This window comes from Ochlerotatus camptorhynchus, unplaced genomic scaffold (genome assembly GCF_037179485.1).
Source record: "Ochlerotatus camptorhynchus isolate MF236.1 unplaced genomic scaffold, CSIRO-AGI_Acam_v1.1 ptg000087l, whole genome shotgun sequence".
Classification (NCBI taxonomy): domain Eukaryota; kingdom Metazoa; phylum Arthropoda; class Insecta; order Diptera; family Culicidae; genus Ochlerotatus; species Ochlerotatus camptorhynchus.
The window spans coordinates 2,470,955-2,495,322 of NW_027040577.1; the positions used below are offsets into that span (position 1 = coordinate 2,470,955).

A 24,368-nucleotide genomic window follows, 5' to 3' on the forward strand; every position below is an offset into this window, starting at 1 on the left:
TGCAACTGCACAGTCCCTTCTTACCCAATGCAATTCTCGCCACCAGCGCATCGGTAAAGTTGTCGGTAAAATAGAGCGCACCCCAAGCATGGCCATCCCGTACCGCTCCCAGTGCCAGGTCCAAATCCGGATAGTAATTTTTCACTATCGTTGAATTAAGATGGCTCAGATAACGACACGAAAGGTTGGTAAAACTGCAACCGGCATCGAAAATACAGTCTCCGTTGGTCATATTCATTTCCTGGTTAACGATAGCCACTCGCAGATTTGTCGGATCACGCCCAATTGCCAAGCAGAACAGGATGACCTGCATCACCGGCAGTGCAAAGATAAACAACATCACGCCGACGTTTCGCCACATCTTAAGGAAGTTTTTGATCAGTAGTGCTTTGAGTTTGCCTTTCGATGTGATCTATGGTGGGGAGAGAAAAAACAATGAGAATCGGTTATGGACGCATTTTTCCAATCTTAAGACTGTAAGCCAGGATCCAAGATAACTTTATCAAATTTCAATTGAAAAACAACTTCAAATCGATTATCCTGCGAATTTATCATTTTTACGGTTCTGGGGGTAAATCGAAAATCTAAAATTGCGACCGTCACGAAAAGGTGTAAGGTTATGAACGCTTATAACTTTGTCATTTATAGATGAAATTAAAATCCAAATACACCGATCGATAGGAAATAAGTCTCGCAATCTGCTGCAAAAGATGCTTTTCCAAATTTCTAAAAAAATCTTTGAAAAATTTACAACTAAAAAGTGATAATTTTATTACTGTTTAAATGAAATAAACGTTCTCCCAAAAAAATATTTTGATGCACTTCAATCGTGTCAAAAATATGGTGTAATATTACCAGCCAAAAAGGACTAAATTATCATTAATACAATGCATGAACTGACATTACGCTGCTTTTACTGCATTTGTTTATTTGTGTGGCTATAAAAATTACATGAGATTTTCAAAATAATTGAAGTGCATCCTCTAGGATGTAATATTAAAATCTATTTTTTGCTGTGAAGTACAAGAAATAGTTTAACTGATGGCGGTGGTGGCTAGCTCTGGGTGGGACCCAGACAACCCCCCTTTGGATAGTGGAACCGTTCCTAGATGGATGAACAACGGAAATTTTAGTCAGTTGAATGTTCTCCTACTCGAAGCAAATGACGGAAAGAAACTCAACCCGATCCTGGTTGGAAAATGTCTGCAAGCACACGTTGGCAAAATCGAAGGAGCTACTACTGAGGATGACTGCAATAAGTTCGTGCTACGCGTACGAAATGCGGATCAAGTGAGGTAACTTCTTGCAATGAAACAACTGGATAATGGTGTGGCAGTGTCAGTGATTCTTCATCCTACTCTCAACAAACGTCGTTGTGTATTTTCTTGCCGTGAAGTACAGGAGCTTAGTGAAATGGAACTGGTTGATGAATTGAGACCTCAAGGAGTCGTAGGTGCTAAACGTTTTAATCCGGAAAATTCCGGAATACATCAAGGTTGGTCCGTCCATACATACATTTATTTGTACAACAGCACATTTAAGATAAGAAATAATCAACAATAGTACGCCACAATACTCGGTTTGCGGCTGCCACTCTCCATCCTCGGTCATGTCCAATGCTCGCTAGATCACGCTCTACCTGGTCCGCCCATCGTGTTCTCTGCGCTCCACGGCTTCTTGTACCAACCGGATCAGTAGCGAACACCAACTTTGCAGGGTTGTTGTCCGGCATTCTTGCAACATGCCCTGCCCACCGCATCCTTCCGGCTTTGGCCACCTTCTGGATGCTGGGGTCGCCGTAGAGTGCAGCGAGCTCGTGGTTCATTCTTCGGCGCCACTCACCGTTCTTCTGCACACCGCCGAAGATCGTCCTTAGCACACGTCGCTCGAAAACTCCGAGTGCTTGCAGGTCCTCCTCGAGCATAGTCCATGTCTCGTGTCCATAGAGGACCACCGGTCTTATTAGCGTTCTGTACATGGTACATTTTGTGCGGGGGTGAATCTTTTTTGACCGTAGTTTCTTCTGGAGCCCGTAGTAGGCACGACTTCCACTGATCATGCGCCTTCGTATTTCACGACTCACATTGTTGTCAGCCGTCATTAAGGATCCAAGGTAAACGAATTCCTCCACTACCTCGAAAGTATCCCCGTCTATCGTGACATTACTTCCTAGACGAATCCTGTCATGTTCGGTTCCGCCTACTTTGTTTTTGACGCACTCACCATCAGTCCGACCTTTGCTGCTTCGTGTTTCAGGCGGGTGTATAGTTCTGCCACCGTTCCAAATGTTCTTGCGATAATGTCCATGTCGTCCGCAAAGCACACAAATTGACCGGATTTCGTGAAAATCGTACCCCGGCTGTTGAGCCCGGCTCGTCGCATTACACCTTCTAGAGCAATGTTGAAGTGTAGGCATGAGAGTCCGTCACCTTGTCGCAGTCCCCGGCGAGATTCGAATGAACTGGATAGTCCACCCGAAACCCTTACGCAGTTTTGCACACCGTCCATCGTTGCTTTGATCAGTCTGATCAGCTTCCCAGGAAAGCCGTTCTCGTCCATGATTTTCCATAGCTCTGAGCGGTCGATACTGTCGTATGCCGCCTTAAAGTCCATGAACAAATAATGCGTTGGGACCTGGTATTCACGGCATTTCTGGAGGATTTGCCGTACGGTGAAGATCTGGTCCGTTGTCGATCGACCGTCAATGAAGCCGGCTTGATAACTTCCCACGAACTCGGTCATTTTAGGTGATAGACGACGGAAGATGATCTGGGATAGCACTTTGTAGGCGGCATTCAAAATGGTGATCGCTCTGAAGTTCTCACATTCCAAATGGTCGCCTTTCTTGTGAATGGGGCAGGTTACCCCCTCATTCCACTCCTGCGGTAGCTGTTCTGTTTCCCAGATCCTGACTATCATCCGGTGCAGGCAGGTGACCAACTTTTCTGGGCCCATCTTGATGAGTTCGGCTGCAATACCATCCGATACCAGCTGCTTTGTTGTTTTTGAGCTGCTGAATGGAGTCCTTAACTTCCCTCAGCGTGGGAGTTGGGTCAGTTCTGTCCTCTGCTGCACTGACGTAGTCGTTTCCTCCATTGCGCTGGTCTCCCGTGCCTACGTTCTCCTCGCCATTCAGGTGCGCATCGAAGTGCTGCTTCCACCTTTCAATCACCTCACGTCCGTCCGTCAAGTGGCTCCCGTCCTTATCCTTGCACATTTCGGCTCGTGGCACGAAGCCGTTGCGGGATGCGTTGAGCTTCTGGTAGAACTTCCGTGTTTCTTGGGAACGGCACAGCAGTTCCATTTCCTCGCACTCCGCTTCTTCCAGGCGGCGTTTTTTCTCCCGAAAGATGCGGGTCTGCTGTTTCCGCTTCTGTTTATACCGTTCCACGTTCTGTCGGGTTCCATGCTGCAGCATTAACGCCCGCGCTGCGTTCTTCTCCTCCAAAATTGCTCTGCACTCCTCGTCGAACCATTCATTCCGTCGACTTCTTTCCACGTACCCGATGGTGCTCTCGGCTGCGTCGCTGATGACTGCTTTTACTGTACTCCAGCAGTCCTCTGGAGGGGGGACATCAAGCTCGCCCTCCTCTGGCAACGCTGCCTTGAGATTCTGCGCGTATGCTAGGGCGACATCCGGTTGCTTCAGTCGCTCTAGGTTGTACCGTGGCGGGCGTCGATACCGTACATTGTTGATGACGGAAAGTTTTGGGCGCAGTTTGACCATCACCAGGTAGTGGTCAGAGTCGATGTTAGCGCCACGATAGGTCCTGACGTCGATAATGTCGGAGAAGTGCCGTCCATCAATCAGAACGTGGTCGATTTGCGATTCCGTCTGCTGTGGTGATCTCTAGGTGTAACGATAGGGGAGGTGGTGTTGGAAGAAGGTGCTACGTATGGCCATGTTCTTGGAGGCGGCGAAATCGATGAGTAGTAGGCCGTTCCCGTAGGTTGGTCCGTCCACTGAGGATCAAAACTCGTGTATATGTTCCTGAGCCAACGATTTCTTTTACGTGCTACCAGTACTGTCACACTAAGCTTCGGTGCAAGGCTGCTACCCGATGCCGGAACTGTTCCAAAGTGCACGATCTTGGTAAATGTACAGATAACCCATACTGCCTTAACTGTAAAAGTGAACACGGTCCGTCCAACAGGAAATGTCCAGTGAAGGAGATCTCTAAACTACGAGTTACAAAAGGAATCAACTATAATGAAGTTTGCAATCAATTCAACGCTGGATCTGGATCATATGCCGAAGTAAGTAAAATTCAACAGAGATTGAATGTCAACTAGAACAACGCGGTAGCAGGATTGCTGAAGGAAAAGGATGATCTCATCAAGCAGCTGATGGATACCATTGCCCAGCTGTCGAACAGAGTTGAAGAGCTGGAGCAAAAGAAAAATGAGAAGAAACGTACGAACAACTTAACCGGGAACAGACGAAGCCTACGGAAGACACGGCTAGGGAAACCGACTGCAGTCTACATACTGAAGACACAAACAAGGCAAGTGACACTTCTTCCAAGCCAAACATTCAATCTGTGCAAAGCTCTAAGATTGTCCACAAACGCCACTACACCACTGAAATAACCCCTCCCTCCATTAAGAAACGCCCAGAAAATAACTTTGATAAGTTGACAGCTTGCCAATCCCAATTAACTCTACCCTTGCTAGAACTCCCTTCAGACAACCCAACAATGCACAGTGGTGCAAAAGGTCAAATACATGAACTTTTTTCATTAGAACCTTTTACAGTGGTTTTTTCAATAGGGTATCTTGAGAAGAGTTTTTATAAATGACAAGACCCATTGAATGAAGTTAAGTTTTAGTTCGAAACTTCGCCGCGGGTCGCGCTACGAAATCTAGCTTTTTAATTTGACCAGATAGAGATATAAAGTCTTCAGCTAGGTTGTAGGTTGCTTCATTACTAAAAACTTTGTACGAGACGTTTTGTCTCTATCTGCTTGCGATTTTTAGTTATGAAGCGTTTTTATAGAAGGGCCTCAAAAATCCGTTTTTTGGAAATATTTCCGAAATTATTTGTCTTAGATGACTATAATGTTCTGCAACTTTTTAAAAATCAATCAAATATACAACTTTGCTGGAGACAAAAAGGTTCTATTTGCAAAACAGAAAATGTTATTGGCAATATCAGCTCAAAAATAGCCTAATTTCAAGCATCCATAAACTTCAAAGAGGCAATATGATGAAACTATAGTGAAAATACTATCATTTCATCTAGTAGTCATTTTTACCCCGTTGTATCCATGTGACCAAGGTTTTATTAACAGCATTCTAACCACTCACCATATTTTGTTTGTTTGTTTTTGACATGCCAAAGCAACCCATGATTGCCATTTTTTAACTGTCATTCGAGCGTTATGGTACGAAACGTTCGTAGCATTTGCGTTCATCAGAGTAAAAATTCGTTTGCAAATAACATTCTGAAAATTTTGACTGCACAGAAGGTAAGTCAAATATTGTTTACTTTTATGAATGGTATTGCGTTTTGTTTTCTGAATATTCAGCATTCATGTAATTTTTGTGTTTTTTTATGCTGGGGAATGGTTTTTAAGCAACTACCAGTCAAATATACTGAACAACATTAAAATGAGGTTATCGATTCTCTATTTCAGTTGAAATCGATAAACGAAAGCTGTTTTCAATTTGTAAAAATTCTTTTAGAGATTAAAAGGTTGCCTCCGTTTGCAATGAAGTTTTCACTCATTATAGAATTAACCTGAGCTCATGATAGCAGCTGTCATAGAAGCTAAACAAATTGTAGTATCGATGTGTAAATATTTTAAAAAGCTATGGCAAAAATATAACTGAACCGAAGAAAAAGCATATAGCAACGATTACTTTACCAGCCCGTTTAAACTTCTTCGAAAAGTATTAATGGCATTCCTTCTTCATCCTCACCTGCTAAACGTGGCTGAAAGTTACTGGCATTCGAAGACAGCAGCGCTGATGTAAAAAGACGGAAGACATCGGATTTAAGGAACAATTATCCAACGGCTGAGTTAGCATATGATACTCAAATGAAACTAAGAGAGGAGGGTAAACACGATTCCGCGACTATTGTGCAAGATATTACACAAAGGAGTCCATCAAGAGCAACGCAAGTGTCGTCATTGCAACGTTAAGTTTCTAAATCTCTTTTTCCGTTTACAAATAATGAAGCTCTTGTCAACGCAACGCAAACCTTTATCCTTGATACCACAAAGTGTTGGATGCAAAGAGAAGTTGTTACCCCGTAAAAGAATCCTTGTTGATCTCAGAAACTTAAACTGAAGTAAAACTTGGGGCTCTTTTGAGACACACAAGCCGTAGAATAATAGAGGCAAATATTAATACCCTGTACATACGGATTATATCATCTAGTTTTCACTGGAAATCCTCATTGCAAGACAGCCTATATAACATGATATGGGGTATAAGTCTTTATTACGACTTTCTTGCGCCTGTTCCGACAATAGGCCTATTGGAACTAGAAAGCTTTCCACAACTTTAGATCCGTGAATCAGAATGTTTTGAACAGTAACCGGCTTCACTCTGATGAACGCAAATACAACGAACGTTTTGTACCATAACGCTCGAATGACAGTTAAAAAATGGCAATCATGGGTTGCTTTGGCATGTCAAAAACAAACACACAAAACATGGTGAGTGGTAAGAATGCTGTTAATAAAACATTGGTCAGCTCTAATGGATACAACGGGATATAAATAACTACTAGATTAAATGATTGTATTTTCACTATAATGTCATCATATTGCCTCTTTGATGTTTGTGGATGCTTGAAATTTGGCTATTTTTGAGTTGATATTGCCTATAACATTTTCTGTTTTGCAGATCGAACCTTTTTATCTTCTGCAAAGTTGTGTATTTTATTGATTATTAAAAAGTTGCAGAACATTATAGTCATCTAAAATAAATGATTTTGGAAATATTTACAAAAAACGGATTTTTGAGGCCCTTCTACAAAAAAACGCTTCATAACTCAAAATCGCAAGCAGATAGAGACATGGCGTCTTGTACATAGTGTTTAGATATGAAGCAACCTACAACTTAGCTCAAGACATTATATCTCTATCTGGTCAAACTAAAAAGTTAGATTTTGCAGCACCACCTGTGGGGAAGTTTCGAACGAAAACTTAACTTCATTCAATGGGTCTTGTCATTTATAAAAACTCTTCTGAAGACACCCTATTGAAAAAAAAAACCACTGTAAAAGGTTCTAATGAAAAAAGTTCATGGATTTGGCCTTTTGCACCACTGTATGGGCCGATTGCATGTGTCGGTCTCAGGGCATCGAAATTTACACGAATTATTCGTAGAGTGCATTAAAAATAACTATGAGCAGACGTATTTATCATGATATGACTTTAACTGACTTTTGCAATCTGAAATTATCGGTTGAAGATTGCCTTTTAAAGTCAACTGACCTGCCTACAGAGGGTTTATGAGTTAACTCCAGAACTAGGGGTTTTATGATAGATCAAAGTAACTTCCGATAGCCTACAGAGGTATTATGACTCAGCGTAGGAGGACAAGTTGAAAAATTTGTTTTGGTCGTCGGGAAAAGTTATTTCCGGAGACCTTACGCAATAATGCATTTTATTTTTCACGTATTTTTTTTTAATCATTTGATTGGAAAAATCTGAAATCTGAATCTAACAATCCTCATACTTACGTTGAAACAATCCGAGCAGCTCCCGCAATCGTCGCATTCCACCGCCTGGCTGATGACTGCCGGACTGATTGCAGACCCGTTGATGCCATTTATCTGCGGAAAGAAATGGAGAAAACGAAAAGTGTCATCAAGAAACATGGCAATCGCCGGCAAACAGGCGATTGCGATGCTTGGAAAATCGGAAGATGATCAACTCTTTGGTACTTACACCGTACGCCGATCCGTTGCTATCACTAATGAGTACTTCTTTACTTTGATGGAAATTTAAACCTACGACACCGCTCTCCTGACTCACGTAGACTGGATTATCCTTAGCTTTGCCAAACGCCAGGGCGGACAGCGAAATGTTATTGCTGTTTTGGGGAAGAAGAAATCGTATGAGTATTGGATCTGCTAACTGTAATGGTCGTACCATTGAGACAAACCTTATATTTAGTTCAGCAGGGGCGGTATTCTGTTGTCCTTGCTTCCGGGACAGTTTCAGAAATACATCCTCCAGACTACTGCAACGGTATATTGATAGCAGGCAGGCTGGTGATTCTTCCGCTAGCAATCGTCCAGATCGCATCAGGCCGATCTGCGTTGAATGAGTCATGGATAGATTACCTCAAGAATTGTCCTATTTTGGGAGAATGGTTTAATCTTACCGTGTGCGCTTGTCGCGCTTCTTCTATGTAATGTGTGGTGATGATGACCGTCTTCTGACCGGCCTTGGTAATGTGCACTAGATGATTCCATATACTTTGCCTAAGTAATGGATCGACGCCGACAGTTGGTTCGTCGAGAATCAGCAGCTCCGGGTCGTGCATCAGAGCTACGGCAAACGATACTCGTCGCTGCTGGCCACCACTGAAACACATTAACCATCAACCATAGTGCCAAACTGTATTGTAAATTCCAAACTAACCTCAAATTCTTCACCAGTCGTGACTCGGACGGCAGGTCCAGGAAGTTGAGCAGGAAATGTAACCGATCTTTGATTTCTGATGTTTGCATACCGAAGATCCATCCGAAATACATCATCGTTTCTCGGATTGAAAATTCTCCGTATAAAGCTATCTCTTGTGGCATGTAACCTACGCGCTTACCCGGTACACCAGATCCTGCAGAATACAAACAAACAAAAAATCATTGTCCTATTCATCCTTTATCGCCTTCACTTCACAACAAACCTTTTGTTCCTGGCTTGCCTCCCAGCACCCATATTTCCCCTGAGTTGAGTCGCCTGCGTCCGACTATGCATGACAAGAGTGTCGTTTTACCGCAACCGGATGCTCCTAAAAGTCCATAACTGCAATAGAAATGAGATGAAGAATGAAGGATATAAAATGATGGATCTTTGTTAGCAAAACTATTGTGTGCGCACAAATTATTGCCTAGACAATCGATCGTTGATCAACTGGAATGCGATTGAGTTCAATCATCAGGATTCCTGTCACGTGCTCCGATTGTGTCTGTCCGAAAATGGGAGGTCGCAGTCAATGTAAGAAGCTTCTATCTGACTGATCAGAATGATTAATTTTAACGCGAGCTATCACCAATGGCGACGACAAAATGATTGCGCTTTGCAGTGCTCGGTAAATAAAATTAATAATGCCATTATAACGCTCTATAAACTTTGTAAACAGACTCATCAAATATGGCGTGTAATTATCCATTAAGTCCTTTGATAGCTATGAGATACGGCTATCGAGCGCTGCAATTCGAACTTAGCTTAACCATCCAATGAGAGTTTTAGGTATTGAATCGGCAAACACCCAAACTCGACTGTCAAAAGTATTTTCAAACAACCCACACCCATCTACCTAAATTGATAAAACAGCAGACATCTTGTACACGTTAAACTTTCAACAGTTTCCTGATTCGTGACCAAGGCGCTGTTATTAACGAGGTCACGCATACATAACGCTTACGACAGAATGTCGTGAGCATTACACATTTAATTGGTAACCGGTGAATATAAAATCTACCATCTTCTGATGCATTGTGTCCAGGCACATACTTCGTCACCGGCCGATGAACGCTGGCTGAAAAATTTCCCTGTCACTTCTTCCCCCCAAATCAGTCGGTTTGATGATGATGCCACATACCTGCACTACACACAGTCATGTCGTGGGATGCGTGGGAATAGAAGCACGATAAGTTAACCGAAGCGTGGAAAATTGCGCACCGCTGAATTGCCCACTTCCTAGTCAGTTTTTATTTGATTGTGTCGGTTTCTGCTTCTGGTTTTTATGGCAATTTAGTCGTCATTTCTGTCGCATTACTTCAATGTAGGTACAGCTTATTTCAGCAAACTGCATCGTACGTAGCTGCAAGACCACACACAGCGGAGTGCAGTCGTTTCCTCAGTAGGGTTTTTGATTCAATTTCCGGCCTACTACGCACAATCCCCGCTTTACCTCTCTTTTTCGCTTGATTCTAAATTCGTCCTACGAGTTTCAATTCCGTCTTAACGCATTAAAACGTCATTAGATTTTCTTTGTCTTACGGATAAACGTAGAAAAAGGGAATTCGCTAGAAGCGCTTCTTTTGTTTTAAAAACAATGAGCGTTAATATTGATACAATGCGCTCTAATAGGATTTATGTTGCAGCTAATGAACTAACGCATCGGAACAAACCTATTAGGGTCTGTTCATAAACTACGTAGACAGTTTTTTTTGGGATTCTTGACCCCCCCCCTCCCCCTGCGTAGACAATTGACCATACAAAAAATTTAAAATTTGTATGGGCTGTGGATAATTCTCAACCCCCCCCCCCCCTAAACTGTCTACGTAGTTTATGAACAGCCCCTTATTGATTTGTACTCCGTGAAATCATTGATATTATAGATCTTTTCTACCCTATACGAGCAACTTTTTCTTCAGGAAAATAAAATCCGGATGATGAAATACCAAACATAAGCTGTTGATTTCTGATTTGTGGAAAGTGTCATTATTATTATTATTATAACCCGATATATTATGAACATCATTTCAACACGCAAAACAAATGGCAAGAACATCAAATGTAAGTGAAAATTTCTTACATCACTCTGCATCAATTACCGTATGCGTGATAATGTTGCACCATCGTACAAATAAGGTTTCCGTTTCACCTGTGCATACAATGCCTTGGTTTTCTTTGCATGCACGTAACCTATAGCTCATACCGTAGTAGGCTGTGTATAAAAGTTTGACAGTTGCACCATGACGAAGTGGCAGCGTATTCGTGATTTGTCCCACGCGCAAATGTCGCAAAAAGACATTTCAATCGCCGTGGCAGTGTCCCGGTGGACCGTTTTAGACCGAGAAAAGAAAGGACAACTATCCGTGAAGGTGGCTACAGCTCGTCCGAGGTCAGCTCGGGTTCCGAGGGTTATCGCTGCTATCAAAAGGATGATTCGGGTGAATCCAGTGCGTTCAATAAGGAAAATGGCAAAGGAACACGGGATCAGTGACTGTACGGCACGGAAGATCGTAAAGGAAGATTGCTGGGTGAAGTCGAGGGCACGGAAAAAAACTCACATGATTACCAACCGCATCCGGGAGCTACGAGTCGAACGATGCAAGAAAATCTTGAACTTCCTTAAGCAAAAAAAATCCGGTAATCCTGTTCACCGACGAGAGCATGTTTACCGTTGATCCCGTATCAAATTCCAGAATCGACCGGTATATTAGTTCTCTTCCGGTAAAAGACGTGGCTGACGAGCACAATAACGTGTATCTGACCAAGCATCCTGCTAGCGTTTTGGTGTTTGGATTGGTGGCTTCCGATGGCAAAAATATGGACCCGGTGTTCATTCCAGAAGGCGACAAGGTCAACACGGAGGTCTACATCGGGATTTTAAGTAAGTATGTTATTCCGTGAATCAAAGAACAGTACGATCCGAAGCCAAATGTTGTATTTCAACAAGATGGGGCTCCATGCCACACCTCGAACCGCACTCAGAAGTGGTTGCAGGAACATCGTCCGTTCTAGGCGAAGGATATGTGGCCGCCATCCAGCCCCGATCTTAATCCGCTGGATTACTCAATATGGCGCGTCATGCAGGCCTGTTCTAAACGCCACCTGAGTACAGCAAGCCTCAGACAAACATTGACCCGTAACTGGAGAGAAATGGATCCAAACTACATTATTAGAACCTGCCGTGCATTCCGAAAGCGTGTGGAGTTGCAGCAAGTGGAAACTCGATCGATGATTAACATAGTCTAAGACTCTGAGAAACATCCCCCTTTTTTGAGATTTTTTTTTTAAATTTTGACATTGCTTAATGGTGCAAACATTATCACGCATACGGTATGTACACCATTGAAGCCAATGACGTTTATATAAGGTCTGGGCCAAAGGGCTTATTGGTGTTAGTGAAATGTGCAAATGGTTAGTGGTGTTCGTATTATATTGCAATGTTTATCTTTTTACACGAAACAGCTGTTGGCAGTGACGTATATCTATCTGTTCTCAGTATGTTGGCAGTGACGTATATCTATCTGTTCGCAGATGTTCAGCAATGTTTACAACATTTTTGCTTCTTACACCAGCAAGCTGTCTGTTGGCCCAGACCTTATATAAATGTCATTGCATTGAAGCAACTTGATAGCTAGTTTGATAAATGGTAAAATTCGGCCATCCTGAGTTCATAGCCAGGAATGTTGATGTCGTTGAGAGCCATAAGATTCGTTGCTCAAGTTCGGCATTCAGTGACTTTGCTGTAAAGGGAGCTTTCGCGTTGTTCCCCTTTGTTTCAATGATTCCAACCCCAGCAGTTGGAATTTATCTTTGAAGGATGGCAGATTCACTGAATCATTCCACGGTAAGTTGCGGAGAGCATATCTCACAAATTTACGCTGAATGGCGTCTAAACGATCAATTACGTTAACATGAAACAGGTCGCGGCGGAGGCGGCGGGTTCGATTCCCGGTCCGGTCGAGGGAATCTTTCGGGTTGGAAATTTTCTCGACTTCCCTGGGCATTAGAGTATCATTGTGTTTGCCACACAATATACAAATCCATGCTTTGGTATTGGCATCGAAAGCTCTCAATTAATAACTGTGGAAGTGCATTTAGAACACTAAGTTGAGAGCACGCAATAAGCTAATATGCACTAAGCAATAAGCTTGAAATGCGAATAAGAAGAAGAAGATGAAACAGGTTTCAGATAACTGAACCTTTCTCAAGAATAGGACGTACAAAACTAACATACAGCTTTTCAAAGCGTAAGGATCTTTTTACTCCTTCTTTACCTTGCAAATCGAGCTGCTGACGTGGCTTTTCAATTACATGTTTAAAGTGGATTCTAAGCGTGAGACTAGAAATCAAAATAATTCTAACACTTTATTAATTTCCAATAGGTCACTATTGAAAAATACACAAATGTCCAACTGTTGCAATGGTGATCAAAATGATCACCGATTGCCTGCAAACAGCGCATTCCCTAACAAAGATTTAAAAATCGAATTCGATCCTCTCTCATTGAACGGTGCTCATTCAATCACCGTGTGTGGTGATGTCCGGTCGTTGGTGTCCGCAGCAGCAACATCAACAGCGGCAGTGCTTTCAGTGTGTGGCGTTGAACATTGTTCTCCAGTACACAACAAAAGGTAGCCTGCAAGAAGCGAGCTGCAGAGCCCACATGAGCATCCATAGAAGGAGGAAGAAGCCGCACCACTCGAAATCAGTTTCCTCGTGAGTAGCTGTGGGTCATCAATGCCTAGCGCGTCAACCTTGCTCCAAACAATATACATCTCGCAAGCCTCATCCGTCAGTGTTCACTCGGCTGTCGACAAAAGCAGACCACTCTCGATGTGTGCTACGCGATTGGCTGTTTTCTCGGCAGCAACCATTGTGTGGTCCTCCTCATTGTTCTTCATCAGCAGTTCTTTCGGTCGATGCGTCGTCGACTTTGGAAAGCAACCGTTTCGTGATGAGTGTGTGAGTGCTGACCACGTTTTGCGTCCATTGCTGCAATGGACGCGCTCTGACCCTCGTTGGCGTACAACAATTTGCCATACAATGAAACTACTGGAAGCGGCTCCAGTTCTGATGGAGGAGGCTTTTTGGATAGCGGAAGATAAAGTGTTTATTGTGTTGTACCTTTTGACTATATTTTTAAGATGTATTGTATAGTGACCAAGAATCCTCGGCTCTGTAAAGTTAATTCGGTTGAGCCTTACCAAATAAATTAATAAACAAAAAAAAAGCCTCATCCGTGTTGAACACCTTAATAGCTCAGCATTACTCAACCATCACGACAAAATGGTTCTTTTTCAGGACCACCATAAATTTTTAAAGTGTATGTTTTGGACATTTGTAAAGGTCATCAATCAGATGTCAGTTCCCGCAAGCAGCTAACTATCAAGGCTCAACCTGGTCTATAAAATTGTATTGTGCAATTCGTTTTTCACTCGGCTTGCATTCCGCTTCGCACGATTCGTTTCTTTCGTTTACTCAATCACCCTTGTAGTGACGTCATAACGTTTGTTTCGATCGGCATAGGAAATTTAATATAAATTATAGAATTATTATGTTACCAAAATTTATGAAATGTCTGCCACTAAATGTTGAGATAATTAATTGATTATTGAATATCACACTGTGTATACCATGTGAAATTTTGTTATCAGAAAACGAGGCGTTTCCGTGATGGGAAAAGTGGTTTCCCTAGCACAGTCGCCGAATATTGATACCAAGCACTGAGCATGCAAATTTTAAGCCCCTCCTATTAAGAGTTTTATGCCAAAAGAAAAACCTTGCCGAATTCTCTTAATAGAAGGGGCTTAAAATTTCCATCAAAAAGAATAAACGTAGGTACCGTCCGGTAGGCTCAGATTCTGTGATTGATGTGTTTTCCCTAATAGGGGAAATGGTTCTAATGTTGGCCTATGGATCTAAGATTGGGCCCATCGCTAAAAATCTACTATTAATCAATTTTATCTAGATGAACGCGTCTTTGGGACGGTATTAATGGATATTTTTGGTAACCAATGAAAATTTAGTCGATTGCTGAATTTATGTATGGGCCTAAATTAGGAGCATTTAGGCCGACATTACATCCATTTCCCCTGCATATTTCATTTCCGCACCGCTATCGTTTCCAAAAACAGGAAAAATGTCCACAGTATTGTTCTTAACTAGCTTCCAAGCTTCCAACCCATCGGTCCTTTTCAGGACCACAAATGGCTAATAAAAGAGTAAACTAAAGAGTAAGAGCTTGAATCCAAGACATATCGTCCAGGATTGGCTTGTACTACATGAACATCGACAGAGATCCTCCTCTCAAATTGCTTTCGAATTTCAACCTATCGAAATTTTTCACTGATAACGAGTTAAGAAATCAATTTAATATTTACTATACTTTTGCTGTGAAATCATAACTACCTTTTGTAAACGGTCGTTTCTTGGATGCAACCTCTTACTTTTCTTTTTTTTTAAAGGAATATTTTTGTATAAAACCTTCATGAGATGATTTTCTAGCACTGTGCACCTTGGGAACAAACTTTGTTCGGAAAAGAAGCTATCATAAAAATTTGTTACAACCAATGAACAACGAATTATCGGCTCCGTAAAGCTGACGCGATTGAGCCTACTAGATACAAAAAAAAGTATTTTTTACAAATGATAGCTCCAAAATGTGTCCATGATGGTTCGGAAAAGTGTTAATTTTCCAAAAAAATACTTGATTTTATGCCATCGAGAAACGCTGCACCTGATCGAGTGATGGCCGCTTTACTAAAGTCGAATGCAGTGATGCCACATATACAGATTTATCTGTAATCATACAGATTTTTGTCAATATTTTGATACAGATATCTGTATATACAGATTACAGATTTTTCAAAAATATACAGATTTTTCAGATTTCTCAAATGAAAGGAAAATATGTTATACTATTTTATATTTTTTAATTCCGAATAATAATCCTTTCCGTTTTTTGAACAGCTTGAATTCAATCTGAGCATCGAACCCAAATTGTCTTTTTCACTAAATAAATTATCATTGTTTTAACTTCGAATGGACTTCTGATGTTCAGATGCTCTGATTTCTCGTTGGAAGAAATAGTAGTTTTCCTTTCTATTTGTCGAAGAGTCAACTGGGTATATTGATATTTGATTAACAAAATTTCAGAAATAATGAATATTGCAAGGGGCAATCAAATCTGCACACTGTGCCGAAACACAATGCTTGGCATACACAGTTTTGGTCACGAACTGCTCATTTGCTAATAACTTTGCACATAGTTGACTAAACATAGTTCTTTTTGAAGCAATAGATAGAATAGAGTTTAAGATTGTTATAGATACTTAAAAAAAGTCAATTTCAATTCTAGTAATAAACTATATTTGTTTTTGCGTTGTGAAAATGAAGTGAGAAATGCTCACTGCACATCTTGGACTTTAAGTGTAAAAATTCATTGGTGTTCATTCAAATGTTAAGATTTACCTACTCTTTGCATATTTATAGTAAGCTATGATTCTAATCTATGAATTATTTTAAAGAAAAACAAATTTCAACAACTGAGTGAAAAGTTATCAACAAATGAGCAGTTGGTGTGTACAACTGTGCATGCCAAGCATGACAGCATGACACATTGTTCGGCACATTAAGGCACACTTTGATAAGGAAGACACAAACCATATAATATAAAACGGTACCACTGTTGAGTGTTGACATTTTGTCAATCGTTTCTAAGGTTTACTACTCGGGTCAATACTTTGTTTACTCACAAACGAAACTAGTGGGAGAATGTCATACATAAAACTGGTGATACAAGGATTCAATCAAGAAGTTGTAAACGACAAACGGATACCCACTGGTGTTAGGGATCATTCGAAAAAATCTGTAAGTATTGTCTGAATCGTGAATCTCTTCAAACCTAGCAAAACTAAGTCCGTCTCTTCCGATTTCCATAGCAAAAATCACAGCGGATTGTGTTTTCATCTAGAACAGCTTCTATCAGGGCCTCACTTCAGTCGAGTTCATCTATGTACACCATGGCCGGTCCAGAGCGTCTTGTCGAAACGGCAGTCAAGACGGTTGAAACGGGTTTCCTCTAGAGACGATTCGTTTTCGATTGAGGATGAAATCATTGTGAAAAATGCCCAATGGTTGCCTTTGATGATAAACTCGAACGGACACACCAATAATTTTATCAATATCAAGCAAATGGATCTCAACTATACAACAGGGATGGCAGAACACCTGCACTATTCTGTCATTCGTATGAAAATAAGAGTACCATGCATCCTGCGAAGATCGGATTTAATTTTAGAACGATGAGCATCGGGCATCTATAGTTTGATGAATCTTCATATTCACTGTCAGTCATTAGTCTTAATTGGTGTGGTCTTTGATAGGACAACCATATGAATTTAAAGCGATGTCCATAGAATATTGAAAGGTGTTTCTGTAATGCTATATGCTCTTGAATCACCAATTGCCCACTTTTGTCATCTGTGTGGAGCTGACTGGATTGGGCGGAATCTTCTCGAGTTCTATACAGATCTAAGGCGCCTGATAAAGCACTTCCGCTGAAGTCTGTGGTGGCTGACAATCCTAATTTCAGCTTATGACAGTTCTTCAGGGGAAGGCATCATAATCAGCGATACGATAGACTTGGGTTATATCTTTGAGGACACGCACTTCTGAGTCGATCAGATGATTTAAAACTGGTTCGACGATGTTGCTCCAAGCGTGGGATTGAACTATGCTTGGTTTGATGGTTTGCAGTTCCTCTTCCACCTCCCGACCCGCTAATGATCTAATGAGAATGGAGGTGAATGTCTACCATGATCCATCAGAGAAATTGAGAATGTAAACAAAATTATAAAAGTCATAACTTTCAGGGTTGCCAAACACCTTAAAAAACATACTTTAATTTCCTTGATAGGTACGTTCGGCAGAGCGCTTGGCACAGCTTTTAACACAACTTATAACTCGGCACGAATTAATGTGTGCAGAGTTGAACACCCCTTGGAATATTGCATACAATTCGACTAAACTTTCAGTAAAAGTTTTGTGTTAAAACTTATTGAAAAATTACGGAGTTGAAAATAAAAAAAACAAATGTCCAGATAAAAGTTGTCATAATTACAGACATACAAAAAATAAAATTCTAGATATCGTGATAGTTACTTCATTAAGAAAATCTTCAGCCGGAAACAAATTCGCCTCTCACAACTGGAACTTAATGTTTTATATTTTCAATCTATAGAAAAGATACACATCACTTAACAAAAATTTTGTAGGATTTTGGGATTTTTCAAATAGATAAATTCTTTAGAAAGCATGGCTGTGATTAGTAATTTTTCAAGATTCTAAACTTTGAACAAAGTACTTCTAAACTATGAATTAACTCAATGGAGATTTGCGTAAAGCTGCACTAAGATCAAAATAAAGAAATTTTACAGATTTGTTTACAGATTTTTGTCGGTCAGATACAGATTAAAAAGATTTTTTGCGATGAAAATACAGATTGAAAATCGGAAAAATGTGGCATCACTGGTCGAATGTGCAGAAGGCATCTTCCAAACTGATCCAGCTATAGTCACCGAATCCAATGATTATGTCATCAGTATTCGCCTGGATGCAACATATACCAGACAAGCAGTATGATGACGCCTAATAACCTGTCAGATTTGTCAAAAGGAAATGTACGCGGGCCAAAGATATATCAATGTCCAACACAAACACTGTCCAGACCAACCCCCTGCAATGCGATCTAGTTCTTGAAACTGCCGAAAACATCAGCAGCGCTGGTGATCCATGTCGTGAACTGACCGAGGTTGCAAGTTTCGGCCATTTGTCGCAACAAAGACCATCCGGAAAGCAAATGCACAACCGTGCGCAACAAGATTAGTCAAATGACTGGTTCAATCATGCAGAAGCCGAAACACATAAGCCTCGGCTCGTTCACGCGTGCGTATGTGTGTGCGTTTATTTAAATCATCGTATTAATGCTCCACGCTAACTTAAATCAACTCAAATTCGGTATGGCGTTACTCGACGCTCAGCTTTTAGTTTTAAAGCATTCATATTGTATTGTTATCATGTTTATTAGTATTAATATTATTCCATACCAAACACTATCTACCACATTCTTCCCCTCCTCTACTCTAATGAGTACAGATAAAATTTAACAAAATTATTATTTTTTTCGTGCTAACATCGTAACATCATCGCTAACATCACACGCGTAAAAGTTATCATGAGCAAATTTCTAATATTGCTATCAACTTTAATTGCGTCAAACTTAAATAATACCATCAAATATATCATTGAAATGAACATAACCATCAACTTTAACATTGCATTCAACCTCGAATGTATCATCATCTTGAATATTGCCATCAACTTTAACTTAATCGACAACTTCAATATCACTGTCAAATTTATCATTGACATCAACATCACATTACTGTTAACTTCACCTTCACCATCATCAGCAACATTACCATCAACTTAAAAAATCCCATCAATATCAGCCTCTACATGAACTTCAACATTGTCATCAACTTCATCATTTCCATCAATTTCAACATAAACATTACCATCATCAACATTGTTTTGTCTATGACCACAGACAGACTTACAAATTAGTACCGTTATACCAATGTGGTAGATATTATTATTCCATACCAAACACTATCTACCACAATCCATAACATATGTAAGCTCCAACCATGTAACATTAAATGCGGCAAGGTGGCAACAAATGTAATGCCTTCAAACCCATTATTACTTTCCCGTAATGGACAATAAAAAAAAATGATTTAGTTGTTTTCGAACTGACTAGCACAATTTGCGTGAATCATGCTTTCCTATAACGGTTTTCTAAAAAAAACTATCTATTTTCCGCAACGCGGCACGACATGCACCAAGCTTAATCATAGAGGAAAAGGAGGAGCTGTCAAATTAGTACCAGAGCACCAGAGCAATTTGGCTTCACTCGAGTTGTTTGCAGATGACAGGCGTTGTAGTCCTGTGGTCCAGACAGCACTAACTTTTTAAAGCATACTATGTGTGTGCAAAAAGCAGTTTAAAATGAGTTTGATAAGGTTAGTTATTTGTATTTGAAATGACACCACAGTTCAACAATAGTCCTCATATTTATGGATAATTATTCAAAAGACTTTTAAAAATTCTAAAGTAGCCATAAATTCTTCTTCTTCAGGAATTCAATAGATCTATCATCGATACAATGATCAAATTAAGGATCAACAACTTTTTAAGGTTTAATTTATCGATCTCGAAAAGTCTATAAATTAACATTCCTATGAATAACAATCAAACCCCGAGCTTCCAGATATGTCATGAACACTTTCAAACCGTCACCAGTTGCATTTGAATTAAGTTTAGCTGCTGTTCATCGATTTGTGTTGTTGTTTACTCATTGATCACCAGGGTTGTGTGCTGAAAGTGTTTCCGGAAAAGCGCAAACAGATCTAGCACTATTCTCAACTTTCCACTCAGGAAATTGTTGAAACCGGAGGAAGTAATTATCGGAGCATACCAGACCACCATCCGGAAGTTTGGTAAGGAGATTACCGAAAAGAACACACCGAAATCGGGCCAAAAACCTAAACCTGTGGATCGAAAGCTGAACCGAAAGATCACTCAAGACCAGGCCAGTGACAAGGCCTATACCAACAGCCAGGCATGGAAAATCTTTTGAATTCATTTCGTGCAATCATTTACATTCATTTACCCCTAACTTTTTTCATCAACATAATTCCGCAAAATAAAATATAGAACTTTTGTAGGTTTTGATATTAGCTACAACTTTTGTTAACAACTCAAATCCGTATATCTTATGCATGACGAACCAGAGCGAACAGAAGCCACTACTGTTTTTCAATGAATGTATTTTACATTCACTGAAAAACAGTAACAAGTTCTGCCCGCTCTAATTCGTGATGCATAAGAGATACAGATTTGAGTTTTGAGCAAAAGTTATAGCTAATAACAAAACCTACTTAAGTTCTACACATCATTTTGCGAAATGCTGTTGATGCAAAGAGTTAGAGGTAAATGAATGTAAGTCATTGCATGAAATGAATGTAAATGATTTTCCATGCCTGCCAACAGCAGCGTTTGACAGTAGGCAGCATGTCCCGGGCTCAAATCGCTTATTTTTATGTGCTGGGCCCGCTGTCACGCTATAACATGTTGCCTACGCGCCTGCCACTTGGCTGCTCAAGACCCTTCCGGTTAACCACGTTAAAAGTCGGACACTTTTCTTTCAGTGTTGTTTTGGAAATATTTCTCGAACCACTGAAACATTTCACTTATATGACAGATTTATTTCGTGGTACAAAATGTTTACATTCTTGTTCAGTTCGGTAAAATGGCGTCGAATCAAATGGAAGTACGCAAACGCATGTTGTACGAACGGCAGAAAATTCCAACGTTGTCGGTACGCAATCTCGCCAAAAAGCGAAAAACTGCCGAAGAGTACCGTGTTTAGTGTGTGCAATGCGTTTGACCAGCGCTTACCGTGGATCAGGTGGTTGGATGCGGAACAAATCGAAAAGTAAGCTCTCGACAAATGGACCAGAAGGTGGTTGCCATTATTGAGAAACATCCAAACCTTTCAGTGGCACGCAAAGTTGGAGAATCATAATCATATATACAAAAAGTGAAGCAGAGGCATGGGCTGAAAGCGTACAGAGTGAAAAAGGTGCCCAATCGCTTACGTGCTCGAAGACTTTCTACAGCTTCCGGGTTTGGCTTTTTATACTGCGATGCAAAGGAATGCCAATGCCGAATGTTTCTGGACAAAGAAGTTTTCGAAATTAAAATCTAAAAATTTCATCTCTACCGGCACTATCAACAAAGATGTGTACGAGAAAGAATGCTTGCAAATGCGTTTGCAACCATTCATCAGAAGCCACGACACTCCAGCTCTGTAAAGGGCTGATTTGGACTCTTGTCACTATGCAAAAATCATCCTGCAATGGTGTCAAAAACAGTCAATCTGCCAAACTGTCCAGAACTTCGCCCAATAGAAAGGTACTGGGCTCTGGTTAAGCGGAAACTATTCGAAACAAAGAGGAAAGTAAATGGCACGGGATGTAAGATCTACCACCGATTCCTAGTCCTGACTACTTCAAACTAGGGGAACAGGATTTTTCAGTAATCATAGGAACACATCTTAGTCCTTGTTACTTTTTATGCCTTGTTGATAGTGATAAGTCCTCGGGTTGCCTGGACCGAGGATGATCTTGAAACAAGGGAAAAATGAGTTAGTTAGTCTTCATCTATGTGATTCCTAATCTTCTATTCGTTGTTCCCTAGTTTGAAGTGGTTAAGACTAGGGTTCTGATGCATGGTCATTATCGGTGTCATTGTTTGTTTTTGTTGCTAAGGAATCCAGTTTTGATTGACTTTGGAGGGTGTTCCAACACTCCGAAGGGTATAAATAGCGAGACCTTTCAATTAGAATCGATTCCTTGCGATGAAGGCAATAGTGATGGAGTAATACGACATGCACTAAACTAAGGACACGGGATATACTACAATAGATCAAATTACTGGTCACAGTAGTGTTATGTCCCGAACAGAGGAAAAAAAAATGGCATCAATGACTTCAAGAAGAGATAGAGGCACGCCGCCACTATGATATCTGAGGAAACTGTACGGAACCTGATGGCGGGTTTTCCACAGAAAGTTTGAGAATTTTACAGACAAAAGAATTATTATTCAAATAAGCTACGTTTGCTATCGATATAAGTCTAGTTTTTTTTTGTTTATTAATTTATTTGATAAGACTCAACCGAATTAACTTTACAGAGCCGAGGAATTCTTGTTCACTATACAATACATCTTAAAACTATAGTCCAAAGGTACAACACAATAAATATTTTATCTTCCGCTATCCAATAAGCCTCCTCCACCAGAACGGGGGCTGCTTCCAGTGGTTTCATTGTATGGCAGATTCGCCAACGTGGGTCAGAGTGCTTCCATTGCAGTAATGGACGCCAAACGTGGTCAGCCCTCACACACTCATCACGAAACGGTTACTTTCCAAAGTCGACGACACATCGACTGAAAGAACTGCTGATGAAGAACAATGAGGAGGACCACACAATGGTTGCTGCCGAGTAAATAGACGACTGCGTGACACACATTGAGAGTTGTATGCTTCTGTCGACAGCCGATAGAACACTGATAAGTCTAATTTATTGAAATAAACAATCGATTTTGTTGTATTATGTGTAAATTTTTTTCCCGACATTATTTTGGTGTCCAAAATCTAACGTGGACAGGCCTTAGCAAACTTTTCCACAGATCATTACAGCGAAGGGCTGGAACGATGACAACAAAAAGTTCAGTTTTCCCATAGTAATTCCCATATAAACTTCAAAGGGCCAGGGCAGCATGAGTTCGCATCCAAATGAGCTCAAATTTTGAGAGGATTACCAGAACCTGATTTGAAACCCATTGAAATTGGTATTCGATATTTTGAATCACTCTAATAATCAGCTTGCAGCTGTTCTACAAATCTTGTCAAAACAGACTGGATTTAAAAATCGATTTCATAACCCCCCATAAACTAGTCTGTAAATCAATAGGATATCTCTGTAATGATTGATTATTTAATTTCACGATTAAGTCATCATAAACGTGCTTTATAATTATTAAAGCAATCGTAAAACCATTGATGAGAGTTTGCCTCATGCCACATGGCAAAACACAAAAAAAAAAAAATGCCATTACTTATTAAACTTGAACTTGGTCTCTCACGATTTAATGCTAAATTAATGGTACATATATTCATAATAAGCATGAAAAAAACGTTGTGTTTCTTGGTTGATGATCTAATAGGCAGACAATCGATTACGGGTCGCTTTATAGCTCAACTCTGGCTTCAATTGACATTCAAGCAATAATACGATGAACATGCCCAAGTAACATTGCCAGTTTCTAAGTAAAGTGCAGACCATACTCAGTGTCGTAGTGAGGGAGTGGCAACAACGGTAGGGTTGATTTCAAATAGTTTAAATTTAGCGACTTTCCACAAAATTCATTGCATCAATGGCAAAGCAGATTTACGGATCTTGAAACAATATTTTAGTTCATGTATCATGAAAAATATGTTTGATTTATTTATGCTACATATTTTCAGAGCTCTAAAATTAGGTTAATATTTTGAAGTTTGAGGTCTTGTAACATTTTTAAAGCCTCATTAAGACTTCAGAAGTTTTAGTAAGTGAGTCTTCCTATGACTTTGTTGTGTGCCTATTGTGACTTTACACAGGCCTTTAACTTAGTGTTCTTTGAGCACTTCCGCAGTTGTTAATTTAGAGCATTCTCAGCGTGTACATAGGTATAATTATGTGGCAGCTTCAATCATACTCTATGTTCAGGGATGTCGAGAAATGTTTCAATCTGAAAAATTCCTTCACTCACCAGGAATTGAACCCAGCCACCTCCAGTATGGCATTGATTTATAGCTACGCATTTACCGACTGAGCTTAGATAGCCCCAAGGCCAAATTTAGGAAAGTGAAATGTTGTATTAACCAGGAAATTATAATGTGGATTTAATGTGGACATAATACTTGAAAAATAATGAGTTGTGTTCTTAGGAAATCATCAGAAAAATTCTATAGAAAATTAATAGTCAATTCTGGGCATAAGTACTATTATGAAATTACAAAATACATTAAGTATCTTAGAAATGTTTGGTCAGTTT

The 24,368-nt window shown here is 40.3% G+C and overlaps 1 protein-coding gene across 2 annotated transcripts in view; it reads right to left on the bottom strand.

Moving 5' to 3' along the window:
- Nucleotides 1-24,368, bottom strand: part of snu (snustorr) — a 247,798-nt gene that overhangs the window by 1,861 nt on the left and 221,569 nt on the right. For both annotated transcript variants that reach the window (XM_065218487.1, XM_065218488.1), the window contains 7 exons: nucleotides 8,869-8,987; nucleotides 8,604-8,799; nucleotides 8,344-8,545; nucleotides 8,122-8,273; nucleotides 7,905-8,049; nucleotides 7,697-7,789; nucleotides 25-412 (listed from right to left, as the gene is read on the bottom strand). In XM_065218487.1, coding sequence (XP_065074559.1) covers nucleotides 25-412; nucleotides 7,697-7,789; nucleotides 7,905-8,049; nucleotides 8,122-8,273; nucleotides 8,344-8,545; nucleotides 8,604-8,799; nucleotides 8,869-8,987 — 1,295 coding nt within the window. The remainder of the gene's footprint in view (nucleotides 1-24; nucleotides 413-7,696; nucleotides 7,790-7,904; nucleotides 8,050-8,121; nucleotides 8,274-8,343; nucleotides 8,546-8,603; nucleotides 8,800-8,868; nucleotides 8,988-24,368) is intronic.